At 40.5% G+C, this 24,462-nt stretch overlaps 2 protein-coding genes across 2 annotated transcripts; one reads left to right on the top strand and one right to left on the bottom strand.

Annotated features, from left to right (window-relative positions):
- Nucleotides 1-451: 451 nt before the first annotated feature.
- On the top strand, nt 452-4,888 carry LOC136834603 (uncharacterized). The gene is made up of 4 exons (XM_067097183.1): nt 452-806; nt 1,426-2,053; nt 2,847-3,036; nt 4,124-4,888. The coding sequence occupies exons 1-4, from the start codon at nt 452-454 to the stop codon at nt 4,328-4,330; spliced, it is 1,380 nt and encodes a 459-aa protein (XP_066953284.1). The 3' UTR covers nt 4,331-4,888.
- A 1,261-nt stretch (nt 4,889-6,149) lies between these two features.
- LOC136834869 (D-3-phosphoglycerate dehydrogenase-like) lies at nt 6,150-24,020 on the bottom strand. Its single transcript, XM_067097672.1, is given in 8 exon segments — nt 6,150-6,768; nt 7,278-7,511; nt 7,828-8,073; nt 8,076-8,082; nt 8,370-8,723; nt 9,863-10,049; nt 15,572-15,723; nt 23,488-24,020. Coding segments are annotated over 8 exon segments (1,599 nt in total). The 5' UTR covers nt 23,623-24,020; the 3' UTR covers nt 6,150-6,484.
- Between the last annotated feature and the right edge of the window lie 442 nt (nt 24,021-24,462).

Below are 24,462 nucleotides of genomic sequence, written 5' to 3'. Positions count from 1 at the left end.
ATTACATTACAGAGTAAACCTTACATATCCAGGAGTGAAAAAAACAAAGAATATGACAAAATCCACTTATCTTTGTATTTGCAGACGTGGATGTAAAATAATCTTCTTACAGCTGAAGTAATTTGATTCTTGATTTCACTGTTGAATTCTCCTGCTTTAGGTTTTATTCACTCCTTTTAACTTATGACTCTTTAAAGAAACTGTTAATGCTTGCTTCGTGGCCGTTCCATTGGCCTGGAATGCAAGTGAAAAGATAAAGATTGTCAGGAGACTGTTTAGGCTACATCTTTCTTCCTCTTCATCTGTGAGTAAAGACGGAAAGATGGCCATCAGAGGACTGTTTACTCTTCTTGGAAGTGGAAAGATGGAAGAATGCAAGAACACAAGAACACTATTTACCTCTTTCTCCTTCTTCCTCACTGTTTTCCTCTCCAGGATTGAAATTGCAAACATGGCGACCACTGCAAGATTGTTCACCATCTTTCTCTCCTCGTTTTCCACCTTCAGGAGTGCAAGTGAAAAGATGAACAACAGGATGAACAACATCAGAGGGCTCTCCACCGTACTAGCCTTCAACCTCCTGGCAATCCTCGCTATCGTCGCCGTCGGGGGAACTTACGTCAAGGTCAAGATGCAGAGCAACACGACGCAGTGCAGCTCTCTGGCTGATTACACGACCGTCAAGGGGTACCTGGATAGCATAGTGTCTGGGCAGCAGCGACCGTCCACAAGTGGCGGCATGTGTTCTGAGGTCATCTGTGCCATGGAGGCTCTCAGGAAAAGATCAGTGGCTTATGCTTACAGAAGTAAGTTCATTCTACGCCTCGACACTTGTCTGTACACCCGTTTCTACGCCTGTTTGTCTTCCCAACTGTCTGTCTGTCTGTCTATTAGCGAGATTATGTGAAAAATAGTGAGGGGATTTTGAGACTTAGATGAAACTTGGCGAAAACATTGAAGGGCATTTTCAAATATGATTACTTTTGGGGTAATTTACCAAAAGTCAAGGTCACCAAAGTCATGTTCACTTGGTTTGACCTTTAAAAAGGTAAGGGTCACAGGTTTTTGACAACTCTGATTTGATGCCTTATAGCCAGGTACATATTAAAGCTATGATTTCCATACTGATAAATTTAGATGGAATTTTGTTGAGTCGTCGAAATTAAAAGGTTCTGGTTGCAAATCACTGGAGTTGAAATGCTTCATAGCTGGTCATAATTAGATCTGTCGTACCCATTTTACTACCTTGACAACTATACAATTAATGTAATTTTTCATTCAGATTAAATGAAAACATGATCCTTATGAGATTTTGGATCAAATTCCTTTTGATTTCCCGGTAACTGCACTGTGGTAAATCTGTTCTCTCAGGGATACAACAGAAATTCACATCAGAGAGATTCTTAACCATTCTCTTACTTTCAGATGGCTCCTGCCTGCTCATTGGAGAGGGAAAGAGCTTGGACTGTATGTCTGCTTCTTATGAACCGCTGGACCAAGAGCTCCTGGGCATACAAACTCTAGAGAGTGCTTTTGAGGCTTCAAACAATGTCGCAGAAGGGACTACAGTCGATGCTGTAGTCCCAGTAACAGCGCCTACGACCACTGCTCCAGCCACAGCAACAGAATCTACAACTGCATCATCCACAGTCACAGGGTCTATAACTACTGCCTCATCCACACTGACAACTTCTACAACCCTAGCCTCATCCACCGTAACTGAGTCTACATCCACTGCCTCATCCACAGTAACAGAATCTACAACCACTGCTCCCTCCACAGTAACAACGTCTACAACCCCTATCACATCGACAGTAACAGAATCTACAACCACTGCCCCGTCCACAGTTACAGACTCTACAACCACTGCTCTATCCACAGTAACAGACTCTACAACCACTGCTCTATCCACAGTAACAGACTCTACAACCACTTCTGTATCCACCACAGGAGACGCTACAACCACCACAGTAAGCTCATCGGATCTGACGGTTGAAGGCTGTGTGGAAGCGGCTGCATCTGGCACTGTTTATGCTACGGACCACAAAGTGACGTAAGTCCACTTCCTCAAACGTGGTAATACTCAGAGTGACTGTTCCCAATCTCAAAAAAAAACTGCAATTTCTATTTTAAACGGTATTGAAAGATGTCCTGCTTGGTCCAGAATCTTCTAGAAACTTTCGTTATTAGTGCATCTGGTGCTTCTGCACATATAGTTAAGGGCGTGGGTACTACTCAGCCTATTGAAGTCGCCTGATGTGGCTATTCCAACTCTTGGGAAATTGTGAATAATCTTTCTCCAAGTGGCAGGCTTATGGGAGTCTCAAGCGTAAGACGCGCGTTGTGGTACTATTTAACTGTCATACCATTCAAATTTACTTCAGCCAGACTCTTGCTCATGAAATAAATTCTGCCCTAAAATGGAAAACTGCAGTATCTGCAAAATTTCCGAAATTGAGATAAGCCACCTATTGGGCTCGTGAAACACTAATACACAAGTGACTGCACTTTCAGAATGATTCTTCAATGCTTTCCACGAGTATTTAGGGCGTGCAAAATCGGTAGTAAGGCAAGGAAGTATCTACTATTTTTCTCAGTTTTGTATACTTGCAGATACTGCAGACTTCCATTTTAGGGCAGAATTGTTGGCTGGTTCGTTCACCTTAATTCGTCAGTTATTTTGCCAAGTATCTGGCTTTGATCGGTTTCTTTCGCCACATTACACTGTACAAACTTTCTAAGCAAACAAATGGCCAATTTTGTTTGTTTTTCAAAGATTCTTAGTGCAGAAAAAATTTGGACTTTCATGCATACATACAGACATTTCCTTGGCCTTTTCCTTCCAGGTACAGCGCGTCCTACCCCAAAGAGCTGGCCATAGACCGGAACAACAAGACGAAGTACATTTCGAGCCTCCAAATCCTCTCCAAACCTTGGTGGCTGGTCGACCTCAAGGAAGTCAAGCGCGTTGTCAAGGTCTTCATCCTTCCGTTTGCAGAGTGTGGTCTCGTCTGCATTAAAGCCAGCCACATCATGGTAAGATGGCGTCATCATAATTACCTGATGATTTGTATCCACCTTGTCTCTTTTGCAATGTGCTTGCTAGACTCGTGTCCTGTTTCCCCCCCCCCCACAAGCTGCAGCCAAACACAGCTGGCTAATTACCATTTACTTCATTCGCCGTTTAGGATAGCAGAAGCACGATGGATTTTTCAAGAAATAAGCATTTTAGGACCAATTTCAAGTTTCTTGCAGACGAGGCATGGCGACTTAAAATACTGGAAAGCGAGCTAGCTTTACAAGACAGAAATTCTCCTACATTTGAAAAAAGGCAAAACATAACATAAAAATATAAAAATATGGGGAAAAACACATGTCAGTGAAACTCTCTCTCTCTCTCTCTCTCTCTCTCTCTCTCTCGAGCTGACCATATATATCCACTGTCGATATCACTGAGGCTTCTATCTCACTTCTGATTGGCTGTTAGGTGGAGAGCCTCATGAGCTTCCACCAATCACGATTACTTACATTGATGCTGGCTGCGGATATTTACAGTCAGTTCAAGAAAAAAAAAGACTAAGGAAATATTACATGGCCTTTTAATGTTAAACACGTATAAAACATCTTTCAGCTCACCAGCACTAGATTGAATACACTGCCAATAAGAACACTTGACAGACTAACCGTTAAAGGAATTGACAGACATCTGGCACTGGGTAAAGTAACAATCATGATACTTCTACAGAGTGTGGATGCTGTTCTCACGCTAATGCATATACTGAGGCTGATAACTTGAAGCACAGATGTAAAACTGAGTGGGTGCTTCATGATATGATGTCTTAAACAATCAGTATTGTTTACAGGATATTTCAGCACATCAGACAGGGATAGTACAGTCTTCTGTGTGCTTACCACCAGTTATGGGTTTTTACAACACAGGTATTCCATTTTGCCTTTAACTTCTCCTCCAATCCCAGTTCTCCAAGATCTCAAAACAAATATCTTGTTGCTTTAATCTCCTAGTTTAATAGACACTTAATTAGGCCAGTCCTGAGAAAATCAAGGTACCTAGCACCCAGCTGTGCTCAGTGACTAATGCAATGACCTCTTCGAAACTCCACAGTTCTACATCGGCTCCTCGCTGGTCACAAATGGCAACTTCAACTCCTACAGCAACATCGCCAACTTCTGGGGGATCTACACTTCGGATCTGGGCTACATCCTTGCCAACTTCAACTCCGAGGGCCGGTACGTGGCCATTCTGCTGAACGGTGACATAGGAACAGACGCTCTGTCTCTCGCCGAAGTCCTGGTTTTTGTGGAGGCCTGAGAGGAATTGGTCTCTCTTGAGCTAGTTGAGGTCCTGGTTTAAGAGTTCAAGTGAAATCCTGGTTAGAACTGGACTGTCCAGACTCTCTAGAGCTCTGAATTGCTGGTTCTTGAGCTTTCTGAACTGCTGAGCTCTCTACATAGCTTCTGCAGGACTGGACTTTCTTGAACTTGCTCTGTTGTAGGTTATGTGGAACTTCAGACAGGACTGGACTTTTTCAAGCTCAGTGGAGCTTTGGTGTATGCAAATCCTTATTTCAATCCTGGGTTATGTAACATCCTAAGCAAAATTCAACTAGTCAAGTCACTTGAGACTTTATTTATGTAAACAAACCCTTATGATAGATAGATCTTGTAATATACACTTGTTACGGATTAGTTTCAGCCCTATGAATGGCAAATATTTGTTATCGTAATCAGATCAAGTTTTTTTTATTAGTGAAGTATACGAAACTGATGCTTGTAGGGATACTTATGCTAGTTTTTGGAAGAGGCAAATACAGAATCAGATCTCTCTTGCCAGTTGCAGTCATGAAAAATTTATTCTGCATTGCTCCAAGAAATGGCTGAATACAATTTTTCCTGTCTGCAGGCCTTCATAATAATTATATGATAATAAACATACAAACATAGCAATGGTTTTTAACTCTCACTGTGTATCCTTGTTCTTTGCTTGCCTGTTAAGTCTTTTCATTAACTTTCTAAGATACTGTTATAATACTTACCCATCTATACAGTGTGACATGTGGATAAAAGAATAATGTCATCATTTTAAATTATGGAGAATGTTGTATTAATTCAGTATCTTGCAGCCTTACAAAATAAATGTGTAGAAATCCTAGCATTTTTAGGATTGACATTTGTGTCTGACAGGCTGTTGCTCTCCTGAACTGATCAAATTTTCCTCTGTACAAGAAGCATGTATGGATGGTTTCTTCACTGTGTACTGGCTGGTTGCTGTGCATGAATTCAGGGTACTGAAGCAGTGATCCTTAAAATGCACAGAACAATCATTTGCAACCACCAAACTAAATCCGTAACAGTACAGAAGTTTACAAAAGGCATAGTAAGAAAACAGCACTGTAGCCACAGTACTTTAAAGTCACCTGTTTGCTTTTGGACATCAGGGTAGGTAAAGACACTAACAATATTCCCTCCTTGGGGCACCTGGGTACTCTGAGATGCCACAAACAGTCGCCATTTACTGAGTATTGGCCATTTACAATATCCCTAAAACTTAAGGCTGTGAACCCTAGCTGTAAGATCAACATTCTAAGTAACAACTGCCAAGTTTAATATGAAGCTTCCATAAACCAGATATAGTAAGAAAAGTACACCATTAAAAAACTATTAGACTACTTTCTGGTGCAAAGTAGGTCAACATGCCAAGACAAGAGAGGAGTAATGTTTCTCACCTTTGTACCAGCTGCAAATTTAGTATAAAAGCCCGTTGGTGGACCTGCATCTAAGAGCAGAGCTGCCTTGTCAGACCCGAGGTCTGTACAGAATTCATTACAAACCAAGACATGACCATCTCCTTGAAAATAATATTCGTTACAAGACATCACTAATAAAGTAAAACTGTATTATCTTACACAACTATCGTCTGAAAGTGGTCTTTTCACTGGAACCATGGAGTCTCAGATCTGTTTACTTAAAAGGCGAAATCAGTAGTTACAAGAGCCAAGTCAGTTTCAAAAATCAAACCAAGGCCCAATGTAAAACCACCCTGTGCACTTCAGCATTTACGGCTTAAATACGGCTTACGGCTGAAATACGGCTTAATAGAAAAAGGAAAGTGTATAATAGAAAAAGGAAAGTGTATTTTAGTGAATATATTTCCATTATAGTATAACAACAAACAATAGAAAAAAATGATGCAGTCATCAGTTAATAAATGGTGAAAACGTGATAAGCAGTACAAAACAGGCATTTCTAAAACAGTACTGTACTTTTACACCAAAGCAATTGTAATATCAATGGCATATGAATAACAAATGATATAAGGAAAAACAATGGGTGGTTTTTAACCACCACCCTTACTACACAAGTCTAAAGTATGATTTGTGAAAAACCTACAGAAAATGTGACATTTAATGAAAAACCTACAAAAAAAATGTGACATTGAATGAAAACCTACAAAATCATGTGACATTTAGAATGTGACCTGTGCAACTAACTGAGCGTCTGGGACAACTGGAGTAGTATCCACAGCTGCTGTAGTTCTTGCCACATGCCACACTTCCTTCTGGGTTGGGGCTGACGATAAAATTGACGTCAGTGGTGCTCTCAGGCCTACCAGCTGCGTGGCTATGGCCGCTAACGGAGAGGCCGTAGGTGGCGCGCTGAAGAACAGCATATTGCGTCCTAGAGTCAGGCCTGATTCCCAGACGCAGCCGTCTAGCGCGTACAGTGTTGGCTGGCCTCCAGCACAGTTCCCTGCAAAATGTTCAAGACAAAACCATCTTGTCAACAAGAGAAGTGGAGTGCATGTTTCTCTGAAATTTCCAAGACTTTCAACAAGAAAACGGGAGTGAATATTCTCCGAAATTTTCAAGGCAAAAGAATCCTTTCACCTTGTCAACTGGAGTGAATATTTCTCTGACATTTTCAAGACAAAACACTTCCTTCCAAAAGGAGAATTGAAGGGAATATCTCTCGGAAATCTGCAATATAATCACATCCTTTCAACAAGAGAATTGGAGTGAATATTTCTCTGACATTTCCTAGACAAAAGCATCCATTTCTCTAAAATTTTCAAGACAAACACGGCCTTTCAGCCAGAGAACATGAATGTTTATCGATCAGGAAATAATAACAGTGTACTCACTGTGCTATCACAGTGTTTCAAGATAGGAACGTGTTGCTGTATACTGTTATAATTCATTACGACATAAATCCAGAATTTCTGGGGCCTCTCAACTGCCTCTACAACAACAGAGACTCACCAAGAAGTGTGTGCTCCTTCAGCCCCCTGGCAATTTTCAGCTGGAGAGCTTCTGGGGCAGCACAAGCAACAGGGGGCTGCTCGTTGGGATGTGCCTCCACTGTGACAGTTATACCCATGTCGTGGGCCACTCCGGGGGCGTTCACCATATTGACACCAGTCTGGGTCATTCCTCTGAGTAAGCCAACAAGCAGGGCCGAACCCAGGAAGGCTTTCATGCTACACACTTCAGAGCCTGTAAATGAAAAATTGTAGTAAGTTAGGTTATTGCAACTGAATGCAAATGCTATACATTTCAGGTTTTATAAAGTCTTTCTCTTGTACTTAAAACTTATTTATTTTAACTTTCCAAAAATTAGTTATCTAAATGGATGAGAAACCACGTCTCACAAGTTACCATTTAAGAACAAGGCAAGATTTCAATCTTTTCCTTATATTTCATCTGTCTGAATTTGATTTCAAGGCTATTTGAGAGAGAGAGAGAGAGAGAGAGAGAGAGAGAGAGAGAGAGAGAGAGATTTCTGGACGTCCTCCCTCTCAGAGAAACTCACCAAACAGCTCGATGGAGAGCGTCAGGGAAGGTGTGTCAGTAGGCTGTGAAAGCCTGTTGCCCAGATACCCAAGAGCCTGGGACAGCTCGATCCAGGGCTTGCAGACTTCGCTAGTCGAGTTTGTGAGTGCAGGGGCGTTTATAACGCCCACCAGGGGCTTGCCGTTCACCATATCCACGATCTGCTCTGCGATCTCCACAGCTACTCGGCGCTGGGCTTCGATGGTGTTAGCCCCTAGGTGGGGGTGCAGATGACCTGAAAGAGATTTTTAAACAATTTTATCATGTTTTGGCTTGCAATGATTGTCATATTGAAGGTGTCAACGTGTTCACTGGCTCTTTTCTGACAAACACAAACCGAAGAATTCAGGACGGAGTTAAAAAAATTGAGAGAGAGAGAAAATAGGCATATAGGTCTATTTTCATCCCTCAACAACGCTCTCATCACTCATCGAATCAGCTCCCTTTATCATGAAAGAAAAAGCATCTACTGTATGTTAAGTTATATGCAAACAAATTACAAGCAAAAAGAGCAGACCGCACCTTCGGGTGCTTGCAGAGCGTGAAGTCCGTCGGAGGCTCTTGTTCAAACACATCCAGAGCCGCTCCCGCGCAGGCGCCGCTCTCCAGAGCCGCGAGCAGCGCCCTCTCGTCCACGATGCCTCCGCGAGCCACGTTGATGACGTAGACGCCCCTCTTGCAGACTCTGAAGACGCCCTCGCCGATGAGGTTCCTGGTGTGGGGCAAGAGAGGGGTGTGGACGGTGATGTAGTCCGCCCTGGGCCAGATCTCCTCCAGGGAGAGGGACTCGACGCCCCACTCGGCGGAGACTTTGGCGGGAATCATCGGGTCGTAGCCTATGGTGGTCATGCCGAAGGACTGCATGCGCTTTGCCACCTGAGGGTTAAGTTGACGTTAGAATGGCGTCATTAAACATCTGGTCGAGCTGAGTTATAATTGGGGCGTCAAGAATCCTCAATAAAATCTAAGTTACACACACACACACACACACACACACATATATATATATATATATATATATATATATATATATATATATATATATATATATATATATATATATATATATATATATATATATACACTTGAGAAGACAGATATATCATTATATCAATCACATTTTAACACATAATTTGACGTTTGCATGAGTTAACGATAAATCAACACATCACGTGGAGATACATAACGTAAGTTAACACTAACATTAAGTTTAATAAACTTAAAATTACACACACACTATATATATATATATATATATATATATATATATATATATATATATATATATATATATATATATATATTTAAGAAGTAAGACTTACCAACCAAAGTTAGCACAGAATCGGACGTTTCCAGAAGAGTTGACAACAAATTAACAAACACACCACGTGGCGGCACGCAACATTCCATTGACCTCATCGAGTGAAGACAGTTAAAACTAAATTACAAATGTCAGGTGAAGTTCAAGTAGATCAAGTGAAATACGTAACGTTGAAATTACACCCTTAACCTCAAATTTGAAACCTCCAGTCATTCCAGTCATTAGAGGCCTTACGTAATGACGTTAATGTTGAATTAGGCTCATGCATTGACGTGGGTTATCATTACATCTTTTATGTGTGTAAAAATATACATAAACGATTGTTTTTATGAGCAAATTATGAACAATTACCGTATAAACATGATGTTAATTGACTTTTCACTCATGTGGGCTTAAATTCCACCTAGAAAGGCGCGTCTCTTCATTCATTTCCTCTCAGATTGTAAGCTCTCTCTCTCTCTCTCTTGAAGACTTACCTCCCTAGGCCTATAATGGCTATTTTGCCATGGAGTTCTGTTCTCTCTCTTTCTCTCTCTCTCTCTCTCTCTCTCTCTCTCTCTCTCTTTTAGACTTATCTCCCAACCAATCGCCCCCTAGGCCTATAATGGCCAAAGTCTTCCAAGGAGTTCTGTTCCAAAGAAAGAAAGTCTCTCTCTCTCTCTCTCTCTCTCTCTCTCTCTCCTTTTAGACTTACCTCCCTACCAATCCTCCCGAGGCCTACAATGGCCAGAGTCTTGCCATGGAGTTCCGTTCCCATAAAGGTCTTCCTGTCCCATTTCCCTTCCTTCAACGATGCACAAGCCTGCGGTATGGAGCGGCTCAGGGAGCATATCATGGAGCAGGTGTGCTCAGCAGCTGACAATGTGTTGCCGGAAGGTGTGCTGTGTAATAACAGAGAAAAAGAGGGTTCCGGATCAAACATTTTCTAGAATCATTTGTAAAATGGGGATTGAGGGTAAAGCATGTTCAAGAATCGTGGTCGTACGCTTGAGGGTATAGGCCTACAGTGATGTTCTTTTCATAAATCGCGCAGTTTCCCTGTGCATAAGCCTACAATAATACTTTATATATTATGTAATTTCCCTGTACATAGGCCTACAATAATACTTTTTCATGGATTATGCAGTTTCCCTGTACATAGGCCTACAACAATACTTGATATATTATGCAATTTCCCTGTACAAAGACCTACAGTGATATTTTTCATAAATCATGGTTTCACTATAAATAGGCCTACATTAATACTTTTTCATAAATCACGGTTTCCCTGTACATAGGCCTACAATATACTTTTTCATAGATTATGGAGAGGAATATAGAATTTTGGTCAAAGGCCTAGCGCTGGGACCTATGAGGTCATTCAGCGCTGACGTTCCTAAATGATGCAATTTCCTTGTAGCTAGGCCTACACTAATATTTTTTCATTAATTATATTTAGCGGTTTCCTTGCATACAGGCTTACACTAATATTTTTATTTAATAAAATTAAGCACTGTGCATATGGTGATTTTGGGGAAGAGATAACCATCAGTCATTTATATATTTCATGCAAACCAGTAGACCGTGGCGGTAATAAGAGGTGGGCCTACATTTCTGAAGTATCGACAGTTGGTCTATGTCAAGTTGGTCTTATACCAGAACTATGCCTACAAAAACCACCTTCAATGCGCTTCTATTGGCTGAAGTGGTGAATAATGGACCTAATAGTTAGTCGACTGTGGTGGGTTCCGACCAGGTTACCGAAGAGCATAGGTCTAGCAACCATATGCGAAAAGACTTATTTATAATATAAATAAATAATAATAATAATCATTCAGCAGAGCTAAATAAATGGAAAAAACCGTGAGTGTTCATTACGTCTAGTCTGTGGAGAGAGAGAGAGAGAGAGAGAGAGAGAGAGAGAGAGAGAGAGAGAGAGAGAGAGAGAGACTCTTTTAGCCTTCCCGTGAAAAGTTGCGACATGACAAACTTCATCATCAAAGGCACAAGAGAGAGAGAGAGAGAGAGAGAGAGAGAGAGAGAGAGAGAGAGAGAGAGAGAGAGAGAGAGAGAGAGAGAGAGACTCTTTTAGCCTCCCTGTGAAAAGTTTCGACATAACAAACCTGATCATCAAAGGCACAAGAGAGAGAGAGAGAGAGAGAGAGAGAGAGAGAGAGAGAGAGAGAGAGAGAGAGAGTGTAGTGTGGGAGAGGAATAACATATGTTGCTGATGCCGAGGTCACCTCATGTGGCGCAGTTAGCTCTGCAAAGTTGTCTGCTATTTACGTTAAAGTTTTCACTTTCCTTATAAGGTTAAATTCTTATGCCAAAGAGTGGTATGGTCCTAAAGAGAGATCTGGTGTGGACCACTGGATTTGCACGACCGACAGAGACGTAAAATCAGAGGAAAGTTTAGGTTTATCCCCCCCCCCCCCGGCCATAGATGTCAGCCAATGTCCGAAAATGTCGTTATTCCTCTGTGGACCTAACCAGCTTAGCAGCTTAGTATATATGTATGATAGTTTATCGAAACGAATCTGTAATAATAATAATAATAATAAGTCTAGTGGTCAGCGGTTTAGATAACCCATTCACTTTCGCGATAACTAAACTCGAACTTCGGCCTAGAGGTAACCCACACCTAATCTTACGGTTTTCGATGGCCTCACCCAAACCCCCCAACGGTCCCCCCCAAATTCATATTGGTAATGATGACGTCATCAGACCACAGGTGCTACAGATAAACCTATCAGACGACGCTGATTCTTGCTGCTTAATCAGACGATGATAAAGATGTTATCTCCGAAGGAACTCCATCACCTCTGGGTCAAGAATTTCCTTCGTAATGAGTCACAGGTGTAGCGGTTAACGTCTAGACTCTAGGCCAGGGTATAGACGCAGTGGTTCTCAATCTTTTTTTCAGTGCTGGCACCCTAACTAATGCAATCATTAACTTCTTATTTGACGAATGAAATTACTGTCCATACTCACACCAAAATCAGCACACCTTACAAGCAGAAATAATTTATACTGGACAAACAAAGAGCATATCACAAGATTTAAATAAACATACTTAAAGTAGACACACTGAAAATAATTATATGAAGACTTCTGCAAACTTTACTTTTTTTTTTTTTACAAATATTCATTGACAAAATTCATGACAGTCTTGCGGCACCCCCAGGCACTGCCTGTCACGGCACCCAGTTTGAGAATCACTGGTCTAGACCTTGGTCCTGGTGGCGTAGAAGTGCATACAGTGTGCCTTGTTCGTCGTATAGTACGTAATGCTGTACTACTGAATTCCAGGTGAGTTAAAATGTATTTTAGTTTTTACGTAATCCACGTGGTCCCTTTAGATCCTGTCTGGCGAGTCTAGACTTAGTGGTTTGTTGAAACCATGTCTGTAAACAGTGCCACATTTGGTCAAAAACTTCCTATTTCTCTAAGTGGCTGAGCTCAGTGTAAGACTTACGGCAAAGGTTGGATCTTTCCTAGATAGTGGCCCCCAAGGAGCCCAATCTTAGATAATGACACCCCCAAGAAATATCAGTCATAGATAACGACCCCCGAGCCCTCTTGGGGGTCACTATCTATAGGAAAGACCCCAAGGGCCAAGCGGTGGTGCCTATGATGAGTTGATTCAGCGCTGAAAGGGGAACTGACAGTGAAAAGGTTTGAAAGGTGTAACAGGAGGAAAACCTCAAAGCAGTTACACTATGAAACAACTGTTAGGAGTGGGATGAGGAAAGTAAGATGGAAGAAAGAGAATGTGGACGGAGGTAGAGTTAAGAGAATGAAAGGGGTTGCAGGTAAGGGCCGAAGGGACGCCGCAAAGAATCTTAGGTAATGCCTATAATAGTCACACCGCGCGAGGTGCTCTGAAAGCACTGCCGCTCTAGGGAGCCGATTTTTTAAAATATATTTTATCTCAAAATGGTTCATTCATTATGAAGTAGTCTGGAGATAAAGTTGTCCACACGAGCTATTAAAATAGGTTATCTTTTGGGTGAAGGATAAAACGAGCCACGTGGCTTTCCAATGTACACGAGAGAGAGAGAGAGAGAGAGAGAGAGAGAGAGAGAGAGAGAGAGAGAGAGAGAGAGAGAGAGAGAGAGAGAGAGAACTCAGAAATAGTTGTTCTCAGTGAAAGTCTATTATTATGTGATAACACATACATACATACGTATATAAATACATGCATATATATACTGTGTATATATAACAAAGTTTTCCCTGAACTCAGCTTCAAAGTATTAATCTCAAACTTTTTTTATCTACCTGGTAACCCTCCCACCATGTGTTCCGTCTCTCTCTCTCTCTCTCTCTCTCTCTCTCTCTCTCTCTCTCTCTCTCTCTTTACCTAAGTCAGAAGTTCCACGCAGAGAGATAATATTTGAACGAGTGACGTCACGTCATCCCTAACTCGGGTTCTTCTTCTCTCAAAGTTAGCCTAAGAAACTAAATCATTGTCCGGAGCAATGTAGGAAATTGATGCCACTATTATTATTATTATTATTATTTTGAGGAGGAGGAGGAGGAGGAGGAGGAGGAGGAGGAGGAGGAGGAGGAGGAGGAGGAGGGGTTAGACTGAAGCTAAGAATTACGTCAAATCTGTCGTAATATTAAAATTTCTTTACTTTTTATCTATATGTAATTCGACAACCATTATTATTGTTGTTATTATTATTATTATTATTATTATTGTCACAAATGTAGGGACGATTACATCACAGGACCACTGGTTAGGACTAACATAAGTATGGTAAAATACTGATAACAAGGAATCAAATCAATAAACGATTTTCAAGAATAATATTACCCCCGTGAGACGAAGAGAGTTAAATCCTGTTTTAATAAAGATTTTAAAGGTTCCTTCGGCGATTAAAACATATTTCCATAACCTATTTATATAAGTCTAAAATGATTAAACTTCACATTTGCTTGAAGTGGCTTCCTATCACCTTTGCAACGGCACATCAGATCCCTAGTCTCACTTTGAGCATCTGACGGACTTTCATTATAAAAATCAGTGGTTAATCAGTGGTTTACCCCCAAAGGATTTTGTATTTATGATGTTTTTTCATGTCAGAGTCGGTGGAAATGATAAAAATACACAGAAACCGGTAAGGAGTCAACGAAAAATGAATGAAGGAAATGAACTGTCGCCCGAGTTAGGAGGAAATGAAGAGTCATTCCGCCAATTGCACAGTCACGATCTGACAGTTAGCGACTGAGGAGAACGGCCGGGGGTAAAAAAACTCAATTTCTAAGGAAAGTCAGACGATTACACCAATCAAGCAGAGAACATGAGCCTACACACTAGCTTACGTTACGCAGTTTTTAATTATGTGAGTCTAGAGTTTTCTCATGAGAGTCAATCCGGTACCATGATCGAGAAAGCAACACGACCCTACACACTTGCCTATGTCTTGTAAAAGCAAGTTTTTAACTATGTGCGTCTGGAGTTTACTCAACAGTCAGTCTAGTGTACCAACCAAGCAATGGCCATGAGCCTACACACTTGCTTGTTACGTAGAAGCAAGGTTTATCTGTGTAGGTCTAGAGTATTCTCGAGGAATTCACTCTAGTCCACCAGTCAAGCAAAGGACAGAGCCTAAACACTTGCTTATGTTACTAAGCAAGTAAGTTTTTAACAGTGTGAGTCTAGAGTTCTCTCAAGAAAGTCAGTCTGGTGCACCAACCAAGCAAAGAGCATGAACCTACACACTTGCTTGTGTTACCAAGCAAGTAAATTCTTAACAGTATGAGTCTAGAGTATTCTCAAGAAAGTCAGTCTAATGTACCAACCAAGCAAGGAACATGAGCCTACACACTTGCTTATGCTGCTAAGCAAGTAAGTTTCTAACAGTGTGAGTCTAGAGTTTTCTCCAGAAAGTTACTCTAGTGCACCAATCAATCAAAGAACATGAACCTACACACTTGCTTAAGTTACGCAGAAGCAAGTTTCAAGCGTGTGCGTCTAGAGTTCAGGCTAAAGTTTTCATTTTCTTATCGTTAACCAACACGAGTTGCCTTTGACCCAACAGGTAAATTCAAAAGAGGGTTTTCTATTTTTTTACGGGACAATCAGATAAGCTTTTGGCGTGATATCAATCCTACGCAGTCTGAGACTAGACTTATCAGGAGATAAACCCACCACCACACCACAGGAGAAAAGTGTCTCTTTACACATGTTGGGAAATGAGTTGCCAAGAAAAAAAAAACACGTGATGAGCTCGAAACTGTCACCGCACAGCAACTGAGAGAGTTACTGAGTGATAAGAACAAAAAGGTCAGGAATATGGAACTATATAAATTGAGTAATATAACAAAAAAAGGTTCAAACAGATCCAAATCTAGACCATTATTCCCAGCCAGACGGTCTGGTCATGAGGAGAGAACGGAAGGAAACGAAACTCACTTCATGACAATCACACCCAGGCGGGTGGCGGCGTCCACGTCGATGTTATCCACGCCCACGCCTGCCCTCCCGATGATCTGCAGGCGGGCGCCGCCCTTGATGACCTCGTCTGTGACCTTGGTAGCTGACCTGACGATCACGCCGTCGTGACCCTGAAGGAGGAGATGACCAATGAGAGAGTTAGAATCAAGGAGGAATAAGTAAATTTATCTTTTTTTATTTAGTGATTTATTTTTGCATTTTTATTTGTATCTTTTGGGCGCCGATATAGTGGTTAGTGTCGTGGCATGCCATTCGTGGGATGTGTTGAGTTCGCGCCTATCCCAAGGCGATGAAAAATCACTGGCTGTGTATCATGATCAGTTACTGCCGCAGTGTGGGGTCTGCTGCGGTGGGCGGTTGAAGCCAACATTCTTTGGAAGCTTGAAGAATTTCAAGTCAGTGGCCCCTTTGGTGTGTTCGTCCCATGTGAATAGGTTTCATCTACTGAATTAAAAAAAAAAAAAAAAAAAAAAAAAAAATATATATATATATATATATATATATATATATATATATATATATATATATATATATATATATATATATATATATATATATATATATATATATATATAGGCACGTGCTGGTATAGGTCTGATTTTAATCTTAAAATTTTAGTCTTAAACCAATAATATTCTCCTCTAGTCAAGTTTGAGCGCGAGAGGGCTTCAAACTGTCCTACACAAGGACTCTCATGCCCTTTAAACCCTTAGTCGCCCTTTTGGGACGCCCTTAGTCTAGCCTTTGGGCAAAGGCGCATGCTGGCATAAGCCTAATTTTATTCTTAAACCAACAATCTTCTCTCGGCCGGTTTGAGTGCAAGCGGTTAGTTCTTCTTCCTCATAACCCTTATTTTTAAACCTTTATGACCCTTTTAACCCTTTTTTAATCCTTTGGGACGCTCTTAGTCTAGCCTTCAGGCAAGAGCGCTGCTGGCATAAGGCTAATCTTATTCTTAAACCAATAATATTCCTTCTTAATCCGGTTACAACGCAAAAGGGCTTCAAACTGGTTAAGAAATTCGGATCATGACTAAAACCTTCGCAGTCGGTCGTCTGGCAGGACCACTTTCCCTTTTGCTCGGCTATACCAAAGGGCATCCACTCGCTGCTGCTGCTGCTGCTGGTGCTACTTAGGGGTGACCCCTTCAGGGGCCCCTGGGAGAGAGCCCTTTTTAGGGGGGAACCCTGAAGGTATAATATGAGACCACGTGAACTGATCTTGCACGTTCGGTTCACGTGAAGGTTCTCTTATTAAATGCTGCATATCCCAGAACTCACCAGTCACCAGACGAGCTAAACTTTTCTCTCTCTCTCTCTCTCTCTCTCTCTCTCTCTCTCTCTCTCTCTCTCATCTTGCGAATAAATCTATCTTGTTTTTCACCTCTTATCTTTCGAATTCGCATATCGGGGCGCTGAATTACAGTATTATGATTTTTAAAATTCTTATCGGCCCCGGGGTGACGTGAGTCTAAAGATTGTTATTTTACATTTATTTATTGCGTAAGCGAGGCTTCACAGGGAGGTGGTTGTCTAGAACCTCCTCTGGTCTCGGGGGATAGCGGGACTCTGAGAGAGAGAGAGAGAGAGAGAGAGAGAGAGAGAGAGAGAGAGAGAGAGAGAGAGAGAGGGCGTACGGTTGCTATGCAAGGTTGGTTTCTGCGATCACCTCCAAGCGTCGGTTTGCCGGAGTTGGTTGCTGCGGGTATGAAATTTTTCCTTGCATCATCATCATCGTCATCAACTGGTTCCTGCAAAGTCAGAGAGAAATTCTCTCACTCTCTCTCTCTCTCTCTCTCTCCCTCTCTCTCTCTAGCAACCGTCGTTTCCCGCTGAACCCGGTTAGAAGTAGCGCACACGACCTCTCTTGATTGAGTCTAGTTGCCGAAATTGTCGGCTGACGGAGAGAGTGGAAACATTATCCCGTTTATTCTTAGCAGTGCCTCACTTTGGTTAGTCGAGCGGGCCATTTTTTCTTAGTAGATTGGCGTCTTTCAGAAGTAATTTCGCCTTAGGTTTTATAAATGTTTTTTTGAACAATTGCGTCTTTCGTGTAGATGAAAATGCACTGCAGTACTGTTATAATATACAATCATAGTGCAATTACAGTAAATGGCAGTGAGTATAACTTTAGTTTTCTTTACAAACTGCAATTTCTGTAAGAATGTTCCTTAGTTTTCTTTGCAAACTGCAATTTCTGTAAGGATGTTCCTTAGTTTTCTTTGCAAGCTGCAATTTCTGTAAGGATGTTCCTTAGTTTTCTTTGCAAGCTGCAATTTCTGTAGGGATGTTCCTTAGTTTTCATTGCAAACTGCAATTTCTGTAAGGATGTTCCTTAGTTTTCTTTGCAAGCTGCAATTTCTGTAAGGATGTTCCTTAGCTTTCTTTGCAAATTGCAATTTCTGTAAGGATGTTCCTTAGTTTTCTTTGCAAGCTGCAATTTCTGTAGGGATGTTCCTTAGTTTTCTTTGCAAACTGCAATTTCTGTAGAGATGTTCCTTAGTTTTCTTTGCAAGCTGCAATTTCTGTAAGGATGTTCCTTAGTTTTCTTTGCAAACTGCAATTTCTGTAGAAATGTTCCTTAGTTTTCTTTGCAAGCTGCAATTTCTCTAAGGATGTTCCTTAGTTTTCTTTGCAAACTGCAATTTCTGTAGGGATGTTCCTTAGTTTTCTTTGCAAACTGCAATGTCTGTAGGGATGTTCCTTAGTTTTCTTTGCAAACTGCAATTTCCGTAGGAATGTTCCTTAGTTTTCTTTACAAGCTGCAATTTCTGTAGGAATGTTCCTTAGTTTTCTTTGCAAACTGCAATTTCTGTAGGAATGTTCCTTAGTTTTCTTTACAAGCTGCAATTTCTGTAAGGATGTTCCTTAGTTTTCTTTGCAAACTGCAATTTCTGTAAGAATGTTCCTTAGTTTTCTTTGCAAGCTGCAATTTCTGTAAGGATGTTCCTTAGTTTTCTTTGCAAACTGCAATTTCTGTAGGAATGTTCCTTAGTTTTCTTTGCAAACTGCAATTTCTGTAGGAACGTTCCTTAATTTTCTTTGCAAGCTGCAATTTCTGTAAGGATGTTCCTTAGTTTTCTTCGCAAACTGCAATTTCTGTAGGAATGTTCCTTAGTTTTCTTTGCAAATTGCAATTTCTGTAAGGATGTTCCTTAGTTTTCTTTGCAAACTGCAATTTCTGTAGGAATGTTCATTAATTTTCTTTGCAAATTGCAATTTCTGTAAGGATGTTCCTTAGTTTTCTTTGCAAACTGCAATTTCTGTAGGAATGTTCCTTAATTTTCTTTGCAAGCTGCAATTTCTGTAAGGATGTTCCTTAGTTTTCTTTGCAAACTGCAATTTCTGTAGGAATGTTCCTTAATTTTCTTTGCAAGCTGCAATTTCTGTAAGGATGTTCCTTTTCTTTGCAAACTGCAATTTCTGTAAGAATATTCCTTAGTTTTCTTTGCAAACTGCAATATCTGTAAGAGTATTTCTTAGTTTTCTTTGCAAACTGCAATTTCTGTAAGAATATTCCTTAGTTTTCTTTGCAAACTGCAATTTCTGTAAGAGTATTTCTTAATTTCTTTGCAGACTACAATTTCTGTAAGAGTATTCCTTAGTTTTCTTTGCAACCTGCAATTTCTTTAAGAACATTCCTTAGTTTCCTTTGTAAACTGCAGTTTCTGTAAGAATACCTTCATAATTTTCTTTGCAAACTGCAATTTCTGTAAGAATATTCCTTAGTTTCCTTTGCAAACTGCAATTTCTGTATGAATATTCCTTGGTTTTCTCTGCAACCTGCAATTTCTATTAGAATATTCCTTGGTTTTCTCTGCAACCTGCAATTTCTATTAGAATATTCCTTAGTTTTCTTTGCAAACTGCAATTTCTGTAAGAATATTCCTTAGTTTTCTTTGCAAACTGCAATTTCTGTAAGAATATTCCTTAGTTTTTTTTGCAACCTCCAATTTCTGTAAGAATGATTTCATAGTTTCCTTTGCAAACTGAAATTCGTCAGTCTACAATACATAAAAATAATTTATGACCGGTAAAGATTAGTGTTATAACACCATCAACTCAATACTTTATCAGTAAAAGTGACTTTAACCTCGATGAAATTCCATATCAGCCAAAAATTCCAATTATACAAGATGTAATGCGTCCACAATTACTTAATTCATCTGAGTGTAACATACGGAAAAGACAATAATGTACTGATAATCCGGTCTAGAGCTACGCCAACCTCACCTCGCCACTTGCCCCTGAAAAAAAAAAAGACTTTGCAAAATGAAGATATTCTTTTGTCTTTCAGCAAGTGTAGACGCGAGTTCATTACCTCCAAGTCTGAAACCGGTCTCCATCTTGGATCAGTGATATTTCTGACCGTCACGGTATACCCAAGTCGTTTAAATAAAAGAAAAAAAAAGGTAGAAAAAGGCAGCATCAAAGAGGGGTCATGATTACACCAAGGCCACTCATTCAGTGGCCTTCAGTTCGTGGTGCTTTTTGCAGGACAGGCCGCTTTCGAAATGCAAGCAACGGTGCTCCTTGTTTGCCTGTTAAATAGCAAAGTAATGCTTGCACGTTGCAAGGGAAAGAATAATAGGGAAAGACTAAATAATATATCTGGAATTCTCTGTCTTCCTATGTGTTTTTTCTTGTACATTTCAGAACGAGAATATCAGAATTTCAGTGGTTCTGCATTTACCAACCTCGCCTCAGCAGGTGGAACCCTGAGATCGATACTCTGAGGGAGGCAGAGGGGTAGCTTGTAGTGACATCTTAAGCCAATTTCATGAAGTAATGATGGCCGCCACTGACATTCACAGATCTACACACAAGGCTCACCCTTAGCAGATTGACACGCCTGACAAATACTGCGCCATTTCCCTTAATCTCATACAGATCATCTCGATATAATTACTCGTATAGCTTGGAATGAATAAAAGCTAAAAATAGCATTGGAATCAATATGTAAAAGCTAAAAAATGGCATTTGGATTACATAAAAGCTTAATTGGCATTGGAATAAATAAAAGCCAAAAATCACATTGAAATCTGAGCTAAAAATATTGGAATAAAAGGCAAAAAATGGCATTGGAGTAAATAAAGGCTGATTTGGCATTGGAATAAATAAAAACTAAAAATGGCATTAGAATAAATAAAAGCTAAAAATGACATTTGAATAAATGCAAGATAAAAAGGGCATTGTAATAAATAAAGCCAACAATGGCACTAGAATAAAAAGCTAAAGTGGTATTGGAATAAAAGCTAAAAGTGGCATTAGGGTAAATAAAAGCTAAAAATGGCATTAGGATAAATAAAAGCTAAAATGGCATTAGGATAAATAAAAGCTAAAAATGACATTGGAATAAATAAAAGCTAAAAATGGCATTGGCTACATAAAAGCTAAAAATGGCATTGGAATAAATAAAAGCTAAAATGGCATTGGAATAAATAAAAGCTAAACTGGCATTGGGATAAACAAAAGCTAAAATGGGATTGGAATAAATAAAAGCTAAAAATGGCCTTGGAATCAATAAAAACTAATAATGGCATTGGAATAAAAGCTAAAAACGGTACTGGAATAAATAAAAGCTAAAAATGGCACTGGAATAAATAAAAGCCAAAAATGTCATAACGAACTCGGTTTGTTGAGGCAAATATTTCAGTCAGTTAGATTCAATAGGCCTATTTTAACCTTCCCCGTTTCAACTTTCGGCTCCTTGCTTTGTATTCCACAAGAAGCCCTTTCCGAAAGACATAGGCCTAAGATATAATATTATAGGCCTAGGATATAAAGCCCTTTCCAAAAGACATAGGTCGAGGATATAAAGCCCCTTCCAAAAGACATAGGCCTAGGATGTAAAGTCCTTTCTAAAAGACACAGGCCTAGGATATAAAGCCCTTTCCAAAAGACATAGGTCGAGGACATAAAGCCCCTTCCAAAAGACATAGGCCTAGGATATAAAGCCCTTTCCAAAAGACATAGGTCGAGGATATAAAGCCCCTTCCAAAAGACATAGGCCTAGGATGTAAAGTCCTTACCAAAAGACATAGGTCGAGGATATAAAGCCCCTTCCAAAAGACATAGGCCTAGGATGTAAAGTCCTTTCCAAAAGAGACAGCCCTAGGATATAAAGCCCTTTCCAAAAGACATAGGTCGAGGACATAAAGCCCCTTCCAAAAGACATAGGCCTAGGATATAAAGCCCTTTCCAAAAGACATAGGTCGAGGATATAAAGCCCCTTCCAAAAGACATAGGCCTAGGATGTAAAGTCCTTACCAAAAAGACATAGGTCGAGGATATAAAGCCCCTTCCAAAAGACATAGGCCTAGGATGTAAAGTCCTTTCCAAAAGAGACAGCCCTAGGATATAAAGCCCTTTCCAAAAGACATAGGTCGAGGACATAAAGCCCCTTCCAAAAGACATAGGCCTAGGATATAAAGCCCTTTCCAAAAGACATAGGTCGAGGATATAAAGCCCCTTCCAAAAGACATAGGCCTAGGATGTAAAGTCCTTACCAAAAGACACAGCCCTAGGATATAAAGCCCTTTCCAAAAGACATAGGTCGAGGATATAAAGCCCCTTCCAAAAGACATAGGCCTAGGATATAAAGCCCTTTCTAAAAGACACAGGCCTAGGATATAAAGCCCTTTCCGAAAGATATAGGTCTAGGATATAAAGCCCTTTCCGAGAGAGCATCCCCACCAATACAGATTCCGAGGGCTATCCAACTCCTCCAACATTTGCTCGTTTCAATCATCGCCCTCAAGTTTCAAAACCAGTTACAAGTTTGCCAATTACAAGTTTCAAAACCGGTTTCAGGTTTCAAAAAACCAGTTACAAGCTTCAAAACCAGTGTCAAGATTCAAAATTCAAGACCAGCTAGAGAAGAGTCTAGAAATTTGAGATCGACTGATTTGCAAATGATGTGGCGTTACTGGAAAAGCAAGACTACTCGTGAAGCGGCTTCTTCTTTCCCTTCCCGGAGAGAGAGAGAGAGAGAGAGAGAGAGAGAGAGAGAGAGAGAGAGAGAGAGAGAGAGAGAGAGAGAGAGAGAGAGAGAGAGCATTAAAACTCCCACTGTTACGTTGACCAAATGGACAGTTCACTCGTCTCCCGACCTAAAATCTCGGTAAATTCTTTGTTATATGTAAAACCTTTCGAAAGTTTCTGAAAATAAAATAAAATTACAGTCTAAATATGAGGTCATTCACTCCCACGGCTCCCCACCCAACACCCGCCCCCACCCCGCCACAAACACACTTGCCATCACGACAACATCAAAATTCGCCGAAAATACTTATAACTGTGAAGCATCAATAAACGGATAATGGAGCGAAAGAAGCTTCATTTGATGCTTTCTTGCACGGTTAATGGAAATATGTACACATGAGCGATTCGACGAAGGCATTTTTGAATAATAATCAGGTGATGATTAGGCCTAGGTTCGATAGGCCGCAGGGGTCTGCCTACAAACTCCATGCGTCTCCAGAGATATCTGGTGAAAACCAGATTGAAAGGAATTTCGGAAAGGTTAACTTGGTATAACTAATGTTTTTTTTTATATAAATATACATATATACAGTATGCACACACACACACACACACACACACACACATATATATATATATATATATATATATATATATATATATATATATATATATATATATATATATATATCATATAAAGTATATGTGTTTGTATACTAACAAGCAGCTCACACAAAGCGTTAAGATCGATTATTATTACATATTAAAATTTCACTTAAATAAACGGGAAAAATAATTAATTTAAAATCGGTTATATATTAAAATGTTAAAATAAACGTAAAAAAAACAATTTAAAAACAGGAAACTCTAAAGACAAAAACACTTCCTCACCTTAATCTCCTGCAGCAATTCCTCCTTGGTCAGTTTTCCCTTCGTGGTCACTTGAATGCCGGCTTGGGTCAGAAGCTGACCGCAGACAGGGTCAACTCCGTCTAGCAACAGCACGCTTTTGACCTGGTGCGCCATGACTCCAGAAACAGACGTCACCCTCGAAGCAATTAATTGCAAAGGAGTACCGCTGGGGGCGTCACTACGACCTTCAATGTTCTTGTAAACGGCTTCTTGAAGGAGTACCGTGGGGGGTGTCACTAAGCCCTTTATATTCTTTTAAATGGCTTCTTTAACTTAAAAGGCAAGGCACGAGCAGAGACATTCACTTTAGGGTCGTTTAAATGGCCCCCCCTCCCCCAAAAATGGCTTCTTTGACTCAAAAGGCAACAAGACACACGGGCAGAGAGACATTCGCAACTGGCCTTTTCTTGAGCGGTATAGTTCCACGCACCGCACTTACCTAGGGTTTTATACCCTCTGACTCTGTTGGCCCACTCGGGGGTTCGCGTGGGTTGGTCTGCCTTTCCTGGAGGAGAAGGGGGTTCCATGGAGTTTCAGGGGTTGATTTTCAGGTGTAAGGGCTTTTGGGGAAGGGGGAAAGGGAGGGAGGTCTCTTAGATAGATGGCTTTCTCCACCAGGATCAGAGAGTTAGAGCAAGCACAGACGTCGAGAGATATTTACGTGTCATGGGCTTAAACAGCTTTTTTATAGCTTTCTCTCTCTCGCCCTTTTTCTCTCCATTAACGAATTTTCAAACCCCAATTCTTCATTAAAGTCCCCAACAAACTTAGATTTAGTAACTGCACAACAGAAACTTATCAAGAACATTTCCTTCCCATCACGCAAAAGTTATGCGAAGACCGTAAAGAAAACGGAGAAAATTCCTATGAACACGGAGACATCCACATTTCAAGCATTCCTATTGGTAGACGAATCACGATCGACCAATGAGAACCTCGAGATGGAAGTGATTG

Source organism: Macrobrachium rosenbergii, chromosome 54, assembly GCF_040412425.1.
Source record: "Macrobrachium rosenbergii isolate ZJJX-2024 chromosome 54, ASM4041242v1, whole genome shotgun sequence".
In the NCBI taxonomy this organism is placed as follows: Eukaryota; Metazoa; Arthropoda; class Malacostraca; order Decapoda; family Palaemonidae; genus Macrobrachium; species Macrobrachium rosenbergii.
This window is presented reverse-complemented; position numbering and strand designations above follow the sequence as displayed.